The 22885-nt window shown below is 36.7% G+C and overlaps 3 protein-coding genes across 3 annotated transcripts; 2 read left to right on the top strand and 1 right to left on the bottom strand.

Annotated features, from left to right (window-relative positions):
- Nucleotides 1-20: 20 nt before the first annotated feature.
- On the bottom strand, nucleotides 21-3711 carry LOC106133253 (egalitarian protein homolog). Its single transcript, XM_013332916.2, has one exon. It carries the CDS (start codon nucleotides 3585-3587, stop codon nucleotides 1023-1025), a length of 2565 nt encoding a protein of 854 aa, XP_013188370.2. The 5' UTR covers nucleotides 3588-3711; the 3' UTR covers nucleotides 21-1022.
- Nucleotides 3712-4485: 774 nt separating this feature from the next.
- LOC106133254 (vacuolar protein sorting-associated protein 29) lies at nucleotides 4486-7473 on the top strand. The gene is made up of 4 exons (XM_013332917.2): nucleotides 4486-4714; nucleotides 5147-5338; nucleotides 6305-6540; nucleotides 7342-7473. The coding sequence occupies exons 1-4, from the start codon at nucleotides 4712-4714 to the stop codon at nucleotides 7460-7462; spliced, it is 552 nt and encodes a 183-aa protein (XP_013188371.1). The 5' UTR covers nucleotides 4486-4711; the 3' UTR covers nucleotides 7463-7473.
- Nucleotides 7474-10577: 3104 nt separating this feature from the next.
- LOC106133216 (sarcoplasmic calcium-binding protein) lies at nucleotides 10578-22482 on the top strand. The gene is made up of 6 exons (XM_013332862.2): nucleotides 10578-10801; nucleotides 16399-16593; nucleotides 17592-17753; nucleotides 18721-18861; nucleotides 20323-20442; nucleotides 21249-22482. The coding sequence occupies exons 1-6, from the start codon at nucleotides 10703-10705 to the stop codon at nucleotides 21357-21359; spliced, it is 828 nt and encodes a 275-aa protein (XP_013188316.2). The 5' UTR covers nucleotides 10578-10702; the 3' UTR covers nucleotides 21360-22482.
- Nucleotides 22483-22885: the final 403 nt, after the last annotated feature.

Below are 22885 nucleotides of genomic sequence, written 5' to 3'. Positions count from 1 at the left end.
GACAAAATGCGTCAATATTTACAACTGTCTAACATTCGAGGTTTTAACATTGGGTCCTAGGATATGTCGCTCCAGTTACAAAGTAACCCGTCTAAAGTCTGATACTGAATTCACACTACAAAATACGTATAAAAAGTACTACAAATTCACATTTCGATAAGGCATTCGTCGGATATGACTCGAAGGCACATTTTAGAACAGAAATACTAGACCTTCAGTCATTCTACGGTGTAACAGTTAACTTTGCAAATGCCTACGCGCCAACGAAACAAAATGGTCGAAACCAACCCTTTAAAAGCACCACTTTCACCCTACGATATAAAACTTCATTCAATAAACACTAACCCTATACCATTTTTAATATTTTTAAAACATGTTTTATAAATACAAGTGTACACCTAATTTTATAAATATTTTACAATAAAAAAACCACTTTATTGTATACAGCTATTATTGCCATCCTTGATAAAGGTTAGTAACGATCACGCTACAGACATACCTAGTGTTATAAATAAATATGTAGGTATGTACATCACTATAAGCCTATCAGAGAAGCACTCCTATCGTGATTTGGGATGTAAAGATTATGCATGCTAAACAGAGTTTATCTTATTTACAATTCAAAATAGACCGAGAAAAAGAGGCCTTGATAGTGTATCACAAAGTTTGAATTACTTAACAGGCAATAGCCAACATAAATAAATTAATACAAGTCTGGTCAGCACATACTACTCGTTCCCGATGTAGGAACGAAGTAGCTGTAATATTATGCGAATAACAGTTGCATTATTCGAATGTACACGCGCATTCTCGCTCAAATGAGCAAATAGCGTAGGCGTTCATACACTCGGTAATGCAAGACCTCATATTAAACTTAATTTATTCATCTCGCGGCGTCGCACCGCTACCATACTCCAGAACTAGATCAGTGATTGAACTTAAACTACAAAATAATGATCACATACAGAAGAGCTCAGAAAATTAACTGTGGCACTCGGAAATATGGAAGAACCTGAGCATCATCAAGACATGTTTATCCCGGCACGTTTACTGGCCGGACTCGCGTCGAGGATCCTTTCGTTAGCTTTATCTTCTTCCCTGAAGTGGATCCTTGTAATCACTATGTCCCCTGTACTGAGAGTCTGAGATCCCACTTCTGATTTCTTCACTTCATTGAGATCATTGCATTTGGGGTCGTCATAGTTGGAACTATGGCATCTGCAGTCACAGTTCTTTCTGTCAGGCTCCCCTATGTTCAAAATTTGGCTCAGGTTGGACCAATCTTTATTCTTGAGCAATGGCAGTGTCTGTTCCATAGTCTGCGAGAACTTGTCTTCGAGTTCTCCACTAAGCGGCGCCACGGCAGACAAAATGGCCTCCAAACGATTTATCTTTTCAACTTTGTCCATATTTGTGTCTGACAATATTTCGTCCATCATTTGCATGGATTCTGTGAGGCTTGGAGGTTGAGTAGAGTGTGGGGAAGAGATAGGGTCGGAAGGATTGGATTCTAAGCTGGCCATTTCGTTTTCTCTTTCATCGTCATCTGAGTCAGAATCTTTATCTTGGCCAATAGCTTCCAATTTCTCCAACTTCTTCGATATTTTGTGACATCCTTTTAATTTTTCCTTTTCTTCTTCTGTGAGTTCCAAATACCTAAGCAATCTTATCTCTCTGTTGCTCAACACAATATTTTTAGTAGTTTCTGCTAATTTTTGTTTGAGCTCCCCAACTTCTGTATTGATCTTCCTCTGTCTTTTCCTTAATTTGACTTCTGTAGGCTGGATGTGCATGAATACCTGTTCATTGCTCAATTCCTCAAAAAGCTGTTGGTTTTCTGGCTTTATATTGCTAGACATATAAGCATATATAGCAGGATTGACTAATGAAAGCACATCTGAGGCGGAATAAATAATCATATCTTTTGTCAACGGTCTTCTAGCCCAGTAGCGTTGATCCCTGCGGTAAACATTTTTTAGTTGTTCCTTCATTGGGTTCATAGGGGCATTGTACAATTCACACAATGCATTGAGGCTCAAATTTTTAACTTTGTAAACAGGCACACCTTGTTGCTGTAACTGCAACACAGCATGGGCCGCTTGTGTATCAAAAACATTCTTTAAAGTAATCTCAAATTGATTATACAAATTGACAGAGTCATTCCTGCAGTCGTGTATGATTTTGACAACATTTTCACTTTCCAGTAAATCTTTTATTTTACCTTCCATAACCATTCCAGGGCATGCCATAATATCCAATATGTAAACTTCGCCATTCATGGTCGCAATCTGACATAACGTTAATATTCCCTTCAAGCCCAAGTTTATTCCCTCACAGTCGAAGGACACTATGGCTTTTGTGTTACGTTTAGGGAGCATAATACTATCCATGAGTGTGGCGCACTCTCTAACACTAGCGATGACAGCGGTGCACTGTAGCACTTTTTGCCGCCACGCATCACCCATCATATTATTCCTTATGCTTGGTGTTCCATTCATTTCTTCAGAACTGCGGGCATTCAAATGATTGTTAACCCTATCCCTGACCATGTTTTCTGCTAAATTTTTTATAACAATAGAATTGATCCTCTGTTTTAAGGTTTGATTTGCTATATTTGCCTGAGGACCACGGGGAGATTCTATGGGGCTGAGTATTCTGTTTGCTGGACTTTGTTTACCATCAGACGGGGTAGGGCTCACTACTGTAGGTGGAGCCGGCGATAACGACTTCTCTTCCACCACAGGCTTTGGTGCTTCAGTCTTCACTTTAGATTTTGCATTTAAATACATTACAGGAATTTTTGGTTTACTAATAAGAGTCACCAGATTTGACTGAACGTGGAAGCTATCTGAGAATAACTTAAGGAAGGCACTCAAATCAGCAGGCGATTTGAACATCTGATACCAATATTCTTGAGGGAAACGAGATACGATAAGATGGAAGAGTTGATCGACCATAACAGGGCCTTTTGCCTCTATACATTGGGCGACGTAGTCCAACAATTGCTGGGCAGTATCTGTGTTTATATTAGCTACGGGTAGGTTGTGAAATTGTTCAGAATTACTGTGTGTGTTACCTCTCCTATGATTCTCACTGACTAGAACGACGTTGTCTTCGATAATTTGGAAGGTGTCCGGGTGCTTCATAAGGAATTCCTTGAACTCCTTGATGCGCTGCCCGGAGATGTGACGCACTTGCGGCGACGCCTGGCTGCGGTGACCAAGGAGACTTTTAATCGGAACTTCTGTACCTTCCCCGTACTGGATCATCTTGCTCGCGAAGTATTCCTTCGCCTCTTCGATGTAATCGTTATTGGACGATGCGCCAACCCCACTAGGATGCTTCTGGAATGTGTTGATATCAACATAGTCCCCGTCTATGTTGAACAACGCCGGGTACTGGGCCAGGAACTTCTTTAATCCCGACTGCGACCCGCCAGCGATCTGTCGCATCTCCTTCGTGAAACCCTTGGCACCAAACTGGCAGGAAAGATCGTGCAACGTACGCGGCTCGCCTTTGTCGAGCAGGCGTTCCACGAAAAACAACAGAGTGAGGTTTCTGGCGAGCTCATATTCCATTGATTCCATTTCCCTGCCGTTGGTGCCAATGTGATAATCTTACACTAAATTTTTTCTACGTATATGTGTCACACACAACACCATTAAATTTTTCTTTTCTACTCGCACACCTGAGCCATAGAAAATAGAGGAAATCAGATCAATGTTGCCATAATTATGTATACGACTACCCTTGTTACAACATCAGACGTCCGGTCTATGAGGGGAGAGAAAAATGACAACATCTTTATTCACTCCACAGCACAATCGATGTAGGTTTAGCACAAACCTCAAATCTAGTTATAATTAATTTTGAAGTTAATAACAGTATCAAATAAATTATTTATGATGTAGAGATCTGGTGTAGACGTCAAAAACACATGTACTGCAGGTCACCAGGTCCCCCCACGGAGTATGACACTTAGGTATTAACCCGTTAAGTAATTTCAATGTTCTGTAAGTATATTTTTGGCAACGAACCAAATAAACAAGTATTAAGAAGTCAGGAAGGTCATGAAAATTAGCTTTTCACAAAAATTTCGACAATAACCGGTTTTGTATGCGTTTAGCAGCCCGACCGAGTTTACTATAATCACTTTTTATGGGAAATATTTGCCATTATGACAACATTCTTGCCATAGAGAATTACAACTTTTTATTTAAACTTAGTACACATTTCGTTCCACATAAGACCAGAACATGTGGAATTCCGTTAAAATTCTGGAGTTTTTTGAGTAAAAAATTATAAACATTTTTAACATAAATAGGTATGTACATATTGTACGTACATCCCAGGACTATCAACTTTCATTTTAATAAGTAGTAATTTATTTATTTATTTTTGCATATAAAGTATGATAAGGATGATGACATGATAAGGAACGTTTTGAAAAAAGTAAAGTCAAAATCTACTGTCCGTCACATTTGTCAACAAGATTGTCCCGCTGTCGGCTTGTCATTGATGTCATTGTGACTTAATATTTTTCTGGATAACTTTCAATTCAACAAGAAATTTATAAACATCATTTCTTAAGCAAATACTACAATCACGCAATTATCCAGTTATTTAACATAAATTTTCATCAATAGCAGAGGCCGATTCACTACAGCGATCTTGTAATTTCTCTTATTTAAATTTCTAATTGGTCAATAAAATGGTGAGTTAATTAGATCTTTACTACGCCCTATTTTTATATCGTTTTACAGGATTCTTTTTGTTTGAACTAGTTAAAAAGTTAAGTGTAAATCAACTATCATGCACTAGTTGGTAAATTTTAATAAAATCATTACTAAGGCTATGAACAATTGAGAGGAAACTAATTCATAAACACTTTGGTGATGTGTTGAAATTTGAATTCCCAAATTGATGAAATATCTTTGGCATCCAATAAGAATGGGTCTGATTAACTTTTATATGAATAACAACCCAGGAAATACCTTAAAAAGTATATCTGTCTTAGAGAATGAAGCTGGTTGTCTTGCGAATTGTATTTGCCTTGGCTAAAGTTTTCCGCAAATTTACCTTTGGCCGTAACAATAACAGGGACAACACAAATCCATACTTAATTTTTGAAATTAAAAATTTCCAGTTAGTGCTGGTGCTTGGTGACCTTCACATCCCTCATCGCTGCAGTAGCCTGCCTCCGAAATTCAAGAAACTTCTCCTTCCGGGTAGGATTCAGCATATATTATGTACTGGGAATCTTTGTACGAAGGAGTCTTATGATTATTTGAAGACTTTGGCCAGTGACGTCCATGTTGTGAGAGGGGATTTTGATGAGGTAATTGTATTTTTTTATTTTCATTGCCAATTAGCATTTGTTCCTTAACCTGTTCCTTAGCCTGCCATAGTAGATTTGCAAATACAAAGATTTTATATGGTGACGGACATGGCAGGCTATGTGTTAAGTTAATAATGTGTAAAATTTTGTTTCCAATTCTCAAAATTGAGAGAATTGCATTAAATATTTGGGGGGTTCTTATTGGGAGGAGATCCTGTTTAACGGATGCATCTAATTAAGGCAGTCTTTTAAAAGTCACTTCACTGCATTAAAGTCTTTTGCGAATAAATGAAACCGAAAATAGGGTTACACAACTTCTTTCTCCTGGATCCTGGGTTGGATAAGTCTGACCACCATAACTTAGCAGGGGAACTTAACCTGTATTGGATTGATCATGGTTACACATATAGCTGCCTGAATGTGCAGGTTTTCTCACAATGTATTCCGTCACCGTTAGAGCATTGGTTTTTATTTAAACATACATACATACATAAACTCACGCCTCTTTCCCGGAGGGGTAGGCAGAGACTACCTCTTTCCACTTGCCACGATCCCTGCATACTTCCTTTGCTTCATCCACATTCATAACTCTCTTCATGCAAGCTCGGCGGTTTCTGGCACTTTTGACCTGACCCTTCACCAGGACGTCCTTAATTTGATCAAGATATGTTCGTCTAGGTCTTCCCACCCCGACCTTTCCCTCCACACTCTCCTTGTATATCTGCTTAGTCAACCTGTTTTCATTCATCCTCTCCATCTATTATTATTTATTTAAACTAATGCAAATAACTTTGAAAATAGTTATGGTACATAGCCGAGGTAGGATTCGAACCTGTGCCTTTTATCGCCACACGCATTTTACTGATGCAACCACCAATGTTAGGTTTACACGAAATGACATAACAAACCTGTAAGATATAATAAGAACTACTGACTTTTAACTTTAGTAACATCTCTATGTTATAGAACTCAACATATCCTGAGCAGAAGGTGATAACAGTAGGTCAGTTCCGTATCGGGCTCATTCACGGCCATCAGGTGGTTCCATGGGGTGATGAAGAGTCTCTCGCTCTGGTTCAAAGGCAACTAGACGTGGACATCTTGATCTCCGGTCACACGCACCGCTTTGAGGCTTATGAGCATGAGAATAAGTTCTACATTAACCCGGGCTCGGCTACAGGGGCTTACAGTCCGCTATTCAGGTAAAATGTTTGACTGAATTAGAAATTGATAAATAAATATATATCTATAGATTTAGGTTAAGATTAAGACATTAAATGAATAAGCATTGTTCTCAAGCCAACCTTTACAAAAGAGATTCTGAAATAGATGTTGCACACTCCTTATTGCCGTGTGGTTCCCAGTATAGAAAAAAAGAGAACAACCACTCCATCTCTTTCCCATGGATGTCGTAAAAGGCGACTTAGGGATAGGCTTTGGAACTTGGGATTCTTCTTCTAGGTGTTTCTTTTAGGCTATCAGTCTTTTCAAGACTGTTGGCTCTGTCTACCCCGCAAGGGACATAGACGTGATTATGTGGATAATAAATAAATAATATATACGGGACAAATTACACAGATTGAGTTAGCCCCGAAATAAGTTCGAGACTTGTGTTACGAGATACTAACTCAACGATACTATATTTTATAATAAATACTTATATATAGATAGATAGACATCCAAGACCCAGGCCAATCAGAAAAAGTTCTTTTCTCATCACACCCTGGCCGGGATTCGAACCCGGGACCTCCGGTGTCACAGACAAGCGTACTACCGCTGCGCCACGGAGGCCGTGTTATGTATTATATATGTATGTATTACATATGTATACTCAGGTCAAAAGTTCCCGAAACCGCCGAGCTTGCATGAAGAGAGTTATGAATGTGGATGAAGCGAAGGTAATATGCAGAGATCGTGGCAAGTGGAAAGAGGTAGTCTCTGCCTACCCCTCCGGGAAAGAGGCGTGATTTTATGTATGTATGTATGTATACTCCTTATTTCAGAAACGCCACACCCTCCTTCGTCCTCATGGACATCCAGAGCTCCACCGTGGTCACATACGTGTACAAACTCCTCGGCGACGAAGTCAAGGTTGAGAGGATCGAGTTTAAGAAGGCCCAGTAATTTCGAATAACGTTTATGGCCAGTATTTGGAAGAAGTAAAAGACATGAGTGATAGTTGAGATAAATTAAATGAGTTATTGAATCAAGCGTCATTTGGAATCGATTGATTGATTAATGATTGATTACACAAACAAGTAATAAATCAATGTTTTTTTTTTTTTTTTAATATTACGTTCAGGTTTAAGTTCACTTTTCTTAGTGTTAAAAATTAATTATAAATGTATATTGTCTGTGTATATGTCACTGGAAAATAACAAGAACAGCAAGTTTCTAAACGAGAGATGAATTGTATAATTTTACGTTCATATTTCCGTAGGATTCTTCTTTTAGGCGACAGACTAGCAACCTGTCACTATTTGAATCTTAATTCTATCATTAAGCCAAACAGCTAAACGTGGCCTATCAGTCTTTTTAAGACTGTTGCCTCTGTCTACCCCGCAACGGATATGGACGTGATTATATGTATGTATGTACGTACATTTCCGTAAATTGATATACTAACCGAACTCACGCGTAAAATTATATCTACTTAAGCAATAATCGAATGACATGTGCGCTCTGATTGGTTGAATTAGTGACATGTTTCTTCCCTTAAAAGCTCTTCTGTGATTGGTCGAGCCGTTTAGAATTTTACATACATACATACATATCCGCTGGTTTATATGGGTTATAAATTTACCATGAATGATCAATTTGTGTCAATGCGGACGTAGATAATAGAATTCATCTCTCATTTAGAATCCTACGAAAGTTTATAAATTAACTAGGAAGTTTATTAACTTGTGATTATTGTTATTTTCCGGAAAACGGTGATATAAATTTTTTTAATTGTCATACTGTATCTATATATATACTGAGGTTTTGTAAGAAAATGCTTTTTTTTTAATATACATATGTGTAAAAGGTTTATAATATTGTGTTACTGTAAGATTAAAATGGATTTAAGTTACATTAATAGTTATAACTTATAATATTATATTTACATAAAAGAAGGCTGTCTTGTTTTATTTACCCCATCTTTGCGTTTGTAAGTTGTAGAAGGCGACTAGAGTTCATTTGGAATTAAAAAGAAATCGAGCAAGTGCCTACCAAAAATGGGAAAATAGGCATGCGGTAGAAACTGTGACAAAACGTAATTCTTAACAATTTAGATTTGTTTTAATTATAATTTTAAATGACTTAATAAAATGTGGTTCTCAATTGTATGTAGGTATGTTTGTCTGCGATAACCTCGCGTTTCGTTGAACCGATTTTGATGCGGTTTTCGGGAAAGTGCTTAGACTTAGGTTTTATATATTTACTAACAAAAATATAAATCATGACATTTACCAATACCTGAAAAGAATAAAAAATCATTTTAGTAACTTATTTTCATTTTACTTATTCTTATAAACTTGGGTTTCTTCTTTTAGGCGATGGGGCTATCATAAAGCCAGACAGTAATCCTGTTTATTTTCATTCCTTTCGGGAAGAGACAGTCGGGACTCTGTATTTCTAGACTACATAAGGAATTCACATGCCAAATTTGTAGTCAGCGGTTTCGGATGCGTAATGATATGTCAGTCATTATATCTTTATATAAAGTGCCGTGTGGTTTGCCGAACTTTATATAACGATATAATAGAAGTGTTTCATATCATTCCTACGGATGTCGTAAAACTTGGGATTCCTCTTGTAGCTTGCTTAAACTTGGGCTAGCACCATATATAAATCTTTGTTTTTCAAGACTTTTGGCTCTGTCTATCCCGCAAAGGATATAGACGTGACTATATGTATGTATGTGTACTAGCTTTTAAGCGTGGATTTGTTCCTGTGGGAATTTCTGTACCTATAGGTTTTTTCTGATAGACAGAGAATTCTACGTTTACCAAATCAGTCCAGTTCAGTGTTTCAGTTTATTTGATACAAAGAAAACAAAAATACGAATATTTTTACAATAATCAAAGAGTGAATGCGGGTAACATGGTTAATGGAGCGTTGCATGTTAAAGGTCAGGTCAAGAGTACCCGAAACCGCCGAGCTTACATGAAGAGAGTTATGAATGTGGATGAAGCGAAAGAAGTATGCAGGGATCGTTGCAAGTGGAAACATGTAGTCTCTGCCTACCCCCCGGGGAAAGAGACAAAGGTACATAGTAAGTAGTAGTAGTAGCGTGCCGTGTGGTTCGCGGCACTAATTTGAAAAAGAATAGGACCAAAGAATAGGATCACTCTTTCCCATGGATGTCGTAAATGGCGGCTAAAGGCTATCCCTTAAAAGAAGAATCCCAAGTTTATAAGCCTATACTTATAAACTTCGGATTCTTCTTTTAGGCGATGGGCTAGCAACCTGTCACTATTTGAATCTCAATTCTAATATTGAGCCTAAAAGCTGAACGTCAATCTATCAAGACTGCCGGCTTTGTCTACCCCGCAAGGGATATAGACGTGATTATATGAATATGTACACAGTAACTGTAAGTATATTGGGTCCCTAACGGATTAAACAATTTTCCTGTTCGGAGTTTGCTTGTCAATATTTATAATAATTGACACAATAACAATTTGTTTATTTTTCCGTCTTATTATTTACATACAACCTGACCCGCTTCGCACGGTAGATATTATCACATAATTATTTATAGTAAGAACATACTTAGGACTTCAAATCACGTGTCATCCACTGAAATAAGATAAAGTGGTCCAACTTCGATTTAAACTGGTTTTAAAACAATATCATGATTTTATTATCATATTAACTAAAACGATTTAAAAGGTATCACTTACCTAAACTAGACTAATGACATCAAAAATACCTACGTGCTACACAACATGTTAACAAAAATTAATTGATTTATAATTAAAACGAGGAAAACCTTAACTTAATCAAACAATCACTGTGTCAATGTAACCCAAATTGCAATTATCTAATAACACCTCCAAATCGTCTGTCCGTGCGTACGTGAACGCCCGCATGCAGAGACAGTGTAGTAAACAACACTATTGAATAGCCTTAAATGCATCCTATATTATCTCTCAATACTGGCATGTAATAAAGTCGAAAATCCTCTAAAAAAAAAAACAAAAATATTACCGGTTCAAAACACTCCCTTCCTAGGGCGTCCAAATAAAACCGAACGCGCGTTCGAATTTCAAACAGTCTCTCCGCAATCGTTGAGGCGTTCGGGTGTGTGTTTGAAGTGATAGTTTAAAAACATATGGACTAAAGTTTAGTTGCATTTGGTGTCTCGGCGACGACAAAATGGCGATTTCATTTATCAGATTAGGAATCCGGTCTGCGGCCGTAAATTTGGAGAGGAGTGCAGCTATCGTGTCTACCAGTGTCAACAGTCAATATAAGGTACATTATAAGTTGTTGCTTTAAAAAATTTACTTTCTAAACTAATATTCAAGTTAGCAAATCCTCTTCATGATAAATCATCAATAAGATGCGATGTACCAAGTAAATAATTTTCTACTAACAAAGCGTAACTTTTTTTATAGAAAAAAAAAGATGCTATGGAGCGAAACGAGACGCTCTAGATCATTAAATTCTTTCTCTTTAAAAGCGTGTTAAAGATCTTTTTTACCTGAACTTTTTTAAGTCTGGCCTTAATAACTTTAACCAATAGCGTTAAAAAGATATCTTTACGCATCGGTTTCGGTTTAAATATATTTATCGACCTATATGGAATACATAAATTCACTTACAATGAACCTTATTAAGATTCATCCATTTTTATGGTCTTAGAATGCTAAAATAATAAAAGCCTTTTCTACCATTACAAAGATTGTAGAAAAGGCTTTTATTGTTTTAGCCTTTTTAAGACTGTAGGCTCTGTCTACCCCGCAAGATAAGTAAGCAATGTATCTTTTCAAGACTGTAGGCCTTGTCTATCCCACAAAGTAAGAAAGGCCAAGTTTAGCTGTTTAGCATAATGATAGAATTGAGATTCAAATAGTGACAGGTTGCAAGCCCATCGCCTAAAAGAGGAATCCCAAGTACCTATATAGTCTACTATCCCTTAGTCTATTTTCTGAATAAAATATTGATTTAAAATGGGGGCGCAAATTATCGAAAGCTTACCTCGTGACAACGATAAAAAGTTTAGTCTCATTTTGGTCTTTCATTTTATCTACTGCATTTATAATTTTTTTTCTCGTCCGATAACCTTTTATCTTAACTTTTGGTTGCAAATGACTCTTATTTCAACGGAATAGAGGTGATATTACATGCAGTTTAGATAACCGATGTCTCCCGGTCATTATGCTGGTCGATTGTATGTTAATTTTATATGACATCGATGTGTTTTGCAAGAATTACAATTTTTAGTTTTTGCCGTGTACCTTCACCAATGTAAAACAGAATAGGACCACTCCATCTCTTTCACATGGATGTCGTAATAGGCGACTAAGGGATAGGCTTATAAACCTGGGATTCTTCTTTTAGGCGATGGGCTAGCAACCTGTCACTATTTGAACTCAACTCAATTCTATCATTTAGCCTAACAGCTGAACGTGGCCTTCAGTCTTTATTGGCTTTATTCTGTTGGCTCTGTCTACCCCATAAGGGATAAAGACGTGATTATATGTATGTATGTAAGTTTATTATAATAAACAACTGTGTTTGTTACAAACATACATATTTAGAAAACCATTAAATAATAAGGTTATATCGTAGCGGATGCAAGCTAAACTGTAATAAGTCATGCAACCTACTTTTCACCCGCATAGATAACAAAACCTCATTACTATGGTTTATACATACGCAAAATCACGCTTTATCCCTTACGGGGTAGACAGAATCAACAATCTCGTAAAGACAAAAAGCCCGCGTTTAGTTGTATTGCTTAATGATGTAATTGAGATTCAAATAGTGACAGGTTGCTATCCCATCGCCTACAAGAGGAATCCCAAGTTTATAGCCTGACATGAAGCCTTACAGCTAAACGTGGCCTTTCAGTCTTTTGGAGACTACTGGCTCTGTCTACCCCACAAGGGATGTAGACGTAATTAGTATATGTATATACCTGTAAAATTGAGTAACAACTATGTAAACAAACTTTCACATATGGACTCAAAACTTCATGTAACATGTAAACAAAAAAACCGGCAAGCAATAAAGTCGATTATAAGTACGCTGTAAACAAAATGAACCGCCTTGAACTCACGGCCACGTAACTGTTTGTTTGTTTATTTCGCCACGCCGCCATAACAATTCTTATCCCAGGGCCAAAAGTCTTAGAATGAATATTTATGATAAAAAAAAATATTAAGTTTTATTTGTAAATAAGTAGTTAGGTAATTTTTTTATTTTATTTTTGTGTGTCACAGTAATTTTGCTTGATGAATTCGATATTTTAAACAAATCAAAATTAAGTAAGTACATTAGATTTTGAGATGTGCCAATATAAAAGTCCAAATCTATACTAATATTATAAATCTGAAGAGTTTGTTTGTTTATTTGTTTGAACGCGCTAATCTCAGGACCTTCTTGTTCGAATTGAAAAATTCTTTTAGTGTTGAATAGACCATTTATCGAGGAAGGCTTTAGGCTATATAACATCACGCTGCAACTATTAGGAGCGAAGAAATAATGGTGGTATGACGATGTCTAAATCTTCCTCTCAAATGCTTATAAATCTCTTTGCAAATATGTAATATTTAAGCATGACTACTAAACTATTCAAGTAATTTTACATACGAGTAAAGGACGTACATACATACAGTGCAGTGTGCTTATTAAGCTATATCTCAGAGATATTCTAACCATCTGGTTTGACAAGCTTCTAAAACCCGCCTTGCAAGGGTCAGTGACCCTAAAAACTTATAAGTACTAAATACTGACTCATTTCTGTAAGTGTTGAGACAAAAAGTGCACTTTATAACGTTTTCATCAAGAGGCGTTCAACTGTTTTTTGCGATTTTCTAACCAAAAAATCAGTTTGTAGTAAACGCAGTTGAAATGAAAGCCTTAAGAATTATGTGTGAAGTAAGTTTAAAAGATCGAATTAGAAATATCGATGTAAGTGAAATGTATGGAGCGAAATAGGATGTGGTGACCACAGTTGAAAAGGGTATGTTGAGATGGTATGGACATGTCGAGTAAATGGATGAGGATAGATTAAAGAAAGAGTTTATAAGGCAGAGCTGACTGTAAAAATGGGACACGGCCTGCCTCGTCGAACTTTCAAGGACCAAATTTCGTATGTCTTAAAAAAGAGAGATGATAGGAGTAGGTACCCGTAATCGTCGAATATGCATGAAAAGAGTAATGAGTGTGGAGGAAGCGGGAGATGTCTGTAAGGATCGTAGCAATTCGAGATCCATAGTTTCTGCCTACCCCAATGAGAGACAGGCGTCATTGTATATATGTATGATACTTGATATTAAATTAACGATATACAAACAAAACAATATGCTTCCGCCTTCGTCCTATTGAGCTGTTTTGGACGCTCGTGGTATTGGTCACGTATAGAGGTAATGTGGTAACAGATAAGTCTGTGACCAAGGTCTTCGGTAACAATGAATTTAGATAAATTGTAAACAGATTACGTGATATACAGTACGTATGCCATAGTATTTAGTTAAACAGACCAGTATGTGTGTATTTCCTTAGTCACTTTTTACTATTATTATAAATAGACCACAGAATTATATATAGAACTATTATGTCATCGTTGAATTGAAAGCCCTCCGGTCGTTGACCCTTAGACCTACGATAATGACAATAACTTATCACTATCAGAATTGTAAACATAGTGATTATAAATAAACATAGGAACATTATACACATTAAGCTAGACCCTAACTATATTTGATTAATTTCTTTAGAAGTAAATTGAAGCAGATTGTGTTTATTTATTTATTCAAACTATATACATACATACATATGGTCACGTCTATATTCCTTGAGGGGTAGACAGAGCCAACAGTCTTGGAAAGACTGAATGGCCACGTTCAGCTATTTGCCTTAATGATAGAATTGAGATTCAAATAGTGATAGGTTGCTAGCCCATCGCCTAAAAAAGAATCCCAAGTTTGTAAGCCGCCTTTTACGACATCCATGAGAAAGAGATCGAGTGGTCCTTTTCTTTTTTGTATTATAAATAAATAAAAGTGGGCCATTGGATCCAACAAAGCAATTTGTGGAGTCGCCGGATGTTCGCTCATCTTGTAGACCCAAATAGCTTGTCAGTGCAGGTCATATAGATAAAAAAGGAGATATATTATGTCATTTATGTTTTGATATGACTGATTGAAAAAGGATGGCGCACCATACTACTATGTTTTGTAGCTTTTTTTTTAAGCTTAAATACCTAATAACCTAATTTTGTATGAGCAACTTTTTGAAGTTTCACAAAAAAAAAATAATAAGTCAAAAGTCCGTCGTTATAATGTTTTCTGTAACTCTGTTATGTACGATAAAGTATTTACTAACTAACAAATAACTATTTTTTGTCTTTCTTTTATAAAGGCACGTCGACTGCTCAATCACATTTGAATTAGAATTTTTGAATTTTGACATTATGATATTGTGCAAATTAAATCTTTGAATGAATAAGAGATTGTTAGCATCACACAATTATATCATACAATTATTTAAAGTATAAATGAACAGTAGCCCTCTTGTAGTAATATTTACTAATCCGACGTCCACTTAGCATTTATTCTAGCGCATTTACATACATATTTAAATACATATGGTCACGTCTATATCCCTTGCGGGGAAGACAGAGCCAACAGTCTTGACAAGACTGAATGGCGACGTTCAGCTGTTGGGCTTAATGATAGAATTGAAATTCAAATAGTGACAGGTTGCTAGCCCATCGCCTAAAAAAGAATTGCAAGTTTGTAAGCCTATCCCTTAGCCGTCTTTTACGACATCCATGGAAATAATATGGGAGTGGTTCTATTGTTAAGTGCGATCTATGCTATCACTGTATTAAATTCAGTTATTGCAAAGAAGAAAAAATACATACAAATATTTTCTTTATAAGTAGGTAAAAATTAGAGAGCGTTTGCGTAAAACATAAAACCCGTTTACTTTCGTTTCCGCGGGAATTTTGTGAAAATCACTGTAAGTGCACCCTTAGACCATAAGGAATCTACATGCCTAATTTAAAGTTTCTAGACCTAGGCGGTTTGGGCGATGCATTGTCTGTCAGTCACTCAGTTATACAAAAGTCTTTAGAAACGCTTCGTTAAAACCGCATTGACCAAGTAGTTCATATTTATGCAGTTGCAGTAGAATGCGCACACGCACGGGGTCAATAACCCCGTTATCGTGAGAACGCGCGGTGGCACGGATTTTATCAGTTTGCGAGGTTATGTTTTGCATAGATTTGAAAGTGTTAGGTTCTATTATTGGAAACTGCATTAGGTTAAGTTTTGAAATTTGCAACATTTTGAATATATCTTTTGTCATTGTCTGTCTTAATCAGGTCATCGACTTCATGTCAATTCTGCATATGAGATCTCTATCATACATACATGCAATTAAGTCTTTATCTCTTGCGTGGTAGACGGAGCCAACAGTTACGAAATGACCGAACGTCATCGAAGAGCATCGGTTTATATTCAAACTAATGTACGTACTTAACTTCGAAAACATTCATTGGTACCTGAATAGCCGGGGTGGAATTCGAACCTGTGCTTTATTGCGCCACACGCATATAACATACATACATACATAAAATCACGCCTCTTTCCCGGAGGGGTAGGCAGAGACTACCTCTTTCCACTTGCCACGACCTCTGCATACTTCCTTCGCTTCATCCACATTCATAACTCTCTTCATGCAAGCTCGCCGGTTTCTGGCACTTTTGACCTGACCCTTTAAACGCATTTAACAACCCTTTTAATACGCATTTAAACCCGGCATTATAGCGATAAGACCACAGACGCTCTGATAACAAGAACATATTAAACCATTAATAATACACATTTCTCTTACAGTTAATCCACACGAAACCAGTATGCAACGGAAGCGTCTGCTTCCTACAGGAGAAGTCGCGGGACGAGCTTGTTGACAGAGTGGTAGCTCTGAGGAGGTACAGCAAACAACACGGGAGACCGGAGGAGGACAGGAGGAAACATTCCGACAGCGAAAGCGATTCGGATTCCGACACGGAATGCAAGGGCATGGAGAGGGTAAGGATTTTGTAAAACCACATACATACATACGTAGCGCCGTGTGGTTCCCGGCACCAATACAAAAAAGAATAGGACCAATACATCTCTTTCCCGTGGATCTCGTAAAAGACTAAGGGATAGGCTTATAAAATTGCGATACTTTTTTTTTTAGGCGATGGGCTAGCAACCTGTCACTATTTGGATCTCAATTCCATCATTAAGCCGAGCAGCTGAACGTGGCCATTTGTTCTTTTCGGGACTGTTGGCTCTGTCTACCCCGCAAGGGATATAGACGTAACCATACGTATGTATGTATGTTCATACGCACATATAATCACGTCTTTATTCCTTGCGGGGTAGACGGAGCTATCAGTCTGGAGAATATTAGAAGCCCACGTTCAGCTTAATGATAGCATTGAGATTCAAATAGTGACAGGTTGCTAGACAATCGCCTAAAAAAAGTATCGCAAGTTTATAAGCCTATCCCCTAGTCTTGCTTACAGGACGAGAAAGAGATTACAGATGATGATGATGAAAATACATACATACAATCACGTCTTTATTCCTAGACAGAGCCATCAGTCTAGAAAAGACTAAAAGGCCACGTTCAGCTGTATGGCTTAATGATAGAATTGAGATTCCAAATAGTGACAGGTATGACAGGGTGCAAGCACATCGCCGAAAAAATGAATCGCAAGTTTATAAGCCTACCCCTGGTCACCTTTCACGACATCCATAAGAAAGAGATGACAGATTTATTTCCATCTTTAAGCCATACAGCTGAACGTATCCCTCTAGTCTTTTCTAGACTGATGGCTCTGTCTAGGAATAAAGACGTGATTATATATGTATGTATTGTCATCATCGCCTTAAAGAGGAATCCCAAGTTCAATAGCACATCCTTTGATCCTGAAAATGCCAATTCTGAAATGTGCCAACCTTTTATTTTTAGTGCTGCACGTAACTTCTGCGTATAAATGATCAAAAACTTACGTCACGCCTCTCTTTCTTTCCAGTCAGAATTCTGGCGACGCAAGATGCGCACGGTCCACAACATTCTCGACGTAGACAAGGACGGACTGATCTCATTCAACGATTTCGTGCTGTTTTCTGAGAGGTTCAAAGCTCTCGGGCATTTAGGAGAGAGTCAAGCTAAGGAGTTCTCGGAAATTATAAAGGTACTAGAGGCCGCCCGCGACTTCGTCCGCATGAAAACCCTATCAATCCCGCGGGAACTCCGGGATAAAAAGCCTATATGTTATACTGGGACTTCAGCTACCAACATACCAAATTTCATCGCAATCGGTTCAGTAGTTTTTGCGTGAAAGAGTAACAAACATCCATACTGACATACAAACTTTCGCATTTATAATATTACGAGTAATATTACGAGTATGAAGTAAGATACTTAATTAGACGATTACTAATACTGCCCCCGGACGCATGTTATTTCGCTGTTTCGCTTTTTATTATGACGTGAAAACGGGACAGCTATAGCGCTATATATATCTCACGCGATCAAAAAAGCGTCGCGCGTGTAATGCTACGGGGACTGATGACCGATAAAATTAATTACCTATAACTTAACTACACTAGTCTTTCGCCGCAAACTTAGATCTCGCAAACGTTTTAATATTTTTAGAAAATTTTGAAAGTCTCAAAAACTACCTGACCGATTTTGATGACCCACGAACTTAAAAATTCTATTGACAGAACCTATACATAATATTTTTAATAAGATCTGACGCTCACTAGGCACATATGCATTGAATAGAATAAAACAGATTTAATTTTCAAAATTGGACACAAGGTATCAGTTATTGACGATGCATAACTTACGTCTTATTATATCTACTATCGCTTCCAAAGCATGCGTAGAAGAAGCGACCGAACAAACTACACTGCAGCATTTTTACCGTACGTCAATTCACAAGTATAGATCTCTTAAATATAAATCTTGGACGAATGCAAATTGCGTACATTAAAAGAAATTAAAAAAAAAATGAGTCGTATCTTTAGTGTTTTTAGACTAATTAATATACATATATATCTTACTTCTCTCTGTCTGACTTAACATACATAGATATATATATATGATTTATGTATAACTGACATATATATATAATCATAATCTTATATTTCCAGATGACCTGGGAGGAACAGTGGGGTGCTATAGACCCGTACAACTACGTGACAGTAGAACAGTATTTAGAAGACATGCATCACGTGCTCAATGATAAGACGTTGAAGAAGAAGGCTCACCGCTGGCTGCCTTACTTGTTTAAGGTATTACACGTCTTTATCTGTTACGGGGTAGACAGAGGTAACAGTCTCGAAAAGATTGTGAAAGTCTATGAACGGCCTAATGATGGAATTGAGATTCGAACAGTGAAAGGTTGTGTTCAAGTCGCTAAGCCTTTCGCGTGATTGACTTTTTTTGAGAAGCTGGTTAATATCTGTGGAATGCTTTACCCATTGACATACGCACCTCACAAACAATAGGTACCTTTAGAACGAACTTGAAGAAGTACTATCTCTCTTCTTAACTTTATTCATGGTAATATTCATTTTAATAAATCTATTTTTATATAGGTATGTATATTATTATGTATTTATTTATTTTGTGTAATATTATGTATGTAGTCTGTGTAAGTTTTTATTTATAGTTTATATATGTGTGTTGTTTATTTATTATACACTAACTAACATATCTTAAGTATGCTGCCCACCCGGTTCCAGGATTTTACCTTTCACTACCCAAAGGTTGGCTGGAAGAGATTGCTTAGCGATAAGTCCGCCTTTGCTCAACATATTCATAATGTATGTTTCTACTACGTTGGTATTTTTTTATGGGCAATAAAGATAATTTGTATTGTATTGTAATATCTCATTACTAGCTGTACGCGCAGCTTCACCCGCGTGGATTAAGCGCCATTTAGAAAAATCAACGAATAAAATTATCACCACTAACAAAAAGCAACGAATTTAACGCCACCTCCAAAAAGCGTCGATTTTAGCGCCACCTACAAAAAAATACAGGTTTTTCGTAAATTCCATAGGAACTAAAGTTTTTACCAGGATGAAAGATATCCTATGTCCTTCTCCAGACTTTTAATTATAATATACGTGAAATTTCATGAAGATTAATTCAGTAGATGACCTCAGTAGAAACATACAGACAGACAGACAAAAAATTCTAATAGTCGACAAACATCGGTCGGTTACTATTTCAATTGACGGCCTCTGTGGCGCAGCGCAACGGTAGTACGCTTGTCTGTGACACCGGACGTCCCGGGTTCAAATCCCGGCCAGGGCATGATTAGAAAAGAACTTTTTCTGATCGGCCTGGGTATCGTTGAGTAAGTATCTCGTAACACGAGTCTTCGAGGCTAACTCAATCTGTGTAATTTGTCCCGTATATATTTTTTATAGCTGTGCCCGCGACTTCGTCCGCGAGGAATAGTTATTTTGGGCATCATTAAAGCCCTCAAGGATGAATAATTTTCCCCGTTTTTTTCACATTGTCCATTATTTCTTCGTTCCTAATAGTTGCAGCGTGATGATAAATAGCCTAAAGCCTTCCTCGATAAATGGTCTATTCAACAAAAAATAACTTTTTCAATTCGAACCAGTAGTTCCTGAGATTAGCGCGTTCAAACAAACAAACTCTTCAGCTTTATAATATTAGTATAGATATAGATTTAATTGTACGTATGGCTATATAAAACTGTATCTTTTTGTCATCAGGCGGTAGACAAGGACAAGTCCGGCTTCATAACGATAAAGGAGTTCAAGCTGTTCTTCCAATGTCTCGGGCTGGACAACGAACACGCGGCCGTCGCGTTTGCGGTCATCGACACTAATGGCGTAAGTTTAAAGACTATTTTACGGGTGCCGAGGGGAAATTTAGTTATACAGTTCGCCGTTTGGTTCCCGGCACCATTACAAAAAAGAATAGGACCACTCCATCTCTTGCCCACAGATGTCGTATAAGGCGACTAAGTGATAGGCTTATAAGCTTGGGATTCCTCTTTTAGGCGATGGGCTAGCAATCTGTCACTATTTGAATCTCAATTCTATCACTAAGCCAAACAGCTGAGCGTAGCCTATCAGCTTTTCAAGACTGGTGGCTCTGTCTACCCCGCTAGGGATATAAACGTGACCATATGTATGTATGTATATAGTTCGCCATTAAAGTTCACTGTGAAAGCTGACAGCCTGTATAGCCACTTATAGCGGTACTCACCACTCTGCAGAGGAGCTAGAGGTGCGCGCTTTACACCTTAAAAAAAAAATTTGTTTTAAAAATGAAAAATCTGATTTTTAGAATTTCCATCTGTCTGTATGTTTGTGCTCGTAAAACGCGACAACTTGCTCTGATTTGAATGCAATTTTTTCAGATGTATTAAGCTTGGTCCAATTCAAAAAATGGTTTACAGAAATATCTACCCCCTTCCACCCCTCTTAGACGCAATACAGGGGGTCAGCTTTTTCCAGTGAACTTTTACTGCGAGCGAAGTCGCGTTCAATACCTTGTTACACATAAAATAAAAAAAATTCTAAATTGATTCAAATTAAAATTATTTGCCTATTTTGAAATAAGCATTTATAATTTTAAAGCTACTCTGTGGTTATATTACAAAAGTATAAATGTAACAAATTTTTTGTTACAGGACGGAAAACTTTCACAAAAAGAGTTTGTCAAACTTGGCAAAGACTTCTTTTTCACGGAAGACGAGGCCAGGGTGTCCAAAATGTTCTGGGGACCGCTGACGGAGGTGTGACAATGAGAGAATGACTGAAGATGGGCAAATTGGTCAGAAACAGTGAAAATCATCAATTTTTATCGCAATTTAGAGCTGATTAGAATTTAAGCTTTAATTTTTTGATATTCCAAAGCTATAATAATAGCGTTTAGCGTTTATTTTAAAATTATTGTTATTTCAAAGATACGTTTGAAATAATAAAGTGATAAGTTTAGTAGGGTTTCAGGTAAGAAGTCTGAATAAGGAATCATTTTATGTCAAATTTTTGAATGGGGTTTTACGCCCGTGGGAATTACCAAAAAGAATGGTATATGATTGACTTAACATAATTTGCTATATTCAAACATAAGCTCATAAAAATTGATCCTACGGTCAAGTCGTGAAAACCTAACGCAGCATTTATAATTTTAAGTATGGGCTGAAATACCATTTCAAATCTATCATTTCAGCTTAAAAATTTATACTGGGTGACTATTCTTAAACTCGCTCAAAACGTGAGAAATGATTTTCGTTTCATACACAATGTGTTATCTCGAATGCATTTCGTTTTTAATAAACGAATATCACATTCTTCGACTGTGAGTCGTTAAAAGAAATTGCCCATCTTTAAATTTAGGATTTTTAAATTTAGGTTATTTTAAGGCAGCCTTTTGCGACATTGTGATTGTAACAAATAAAACTCAATTTGCCACAAGTTTGACGCCTTTTCAGATATTATAAAACTAATTTTACGAAATAGTAAACTGATATTGTAAAAATTTAAACGCGCTATGCTAAAAACATGAATGTATATTTTTGGTATACGTACTTTTTTGGACATGTTCAGTGTGCTTAACATATAAATAATAATATATATGTGATAACATAAAAACATTTCTTTAGCCACCTCGAGGTTTATTTTTGAGTAGGGTATCTTAGTTAAACCTGCCTAGTCGAATTTTTTTTTGTTCGATAAATAATTATCGAATGCTTTTCATCACTTACACAGAAATAGACCTCGAGGTAGGCCAATTTATTTTTCTAAACTAAAAACAATCCATGTTTCAATTGTAAACTACATTATTATTTAAGAATTAATTAATTTTATGATTTAAGGAATGACCATTCGTTATTGAATTTGTTGATACTATTAAGTAGACAAAAATATCAAGAATATCGAAAATGAAGTCTCAAAAAAATTAAAAACACTAAACTTGATTTATTTATTAAATTTACCCAAATTCATGTTTATAGCTACTAAAAGACGTGATTTTATGTATGTATGTATCCTATATTGCACATAAATTAAAACTAAATTAACTCATCCTAAAATTATGCAAATGTGGTGTACAAAAGGCGGCCTTATCGCATTCTACAATCATTTTTAGGCAGCCACAAGAACATTTCACGAAGAGAGAATTAGATGGATATTAAGACAATATTAAGAAGAGTATTTATCTACTATTCGATGTACATAAGTATAAATACAATAAATATATTCACATACATACATATATTTACGTCTTTATCCTGTGCGGGGCAGACAGAGCTAATAGTCTTGAAAA

This window comes from Amyelois transitella, chromosome 22, assembly GCF_032362555.1.
Source record: "Amyelois transitella isolate CPQ chromosome 22, ilAmyTran1.1, whole genome shotgun sequence".
Taxonomy (NCBI): domain Eukaryota; kingdom Metazoa; phylum Arthropoda; class Insecta; order Lepidoptera; family Pyralidae; genus Amyelois; species Amyelois transitella.
This window is presented reverse-complemented; position numbering and strand designations above follow the sequence as displayed.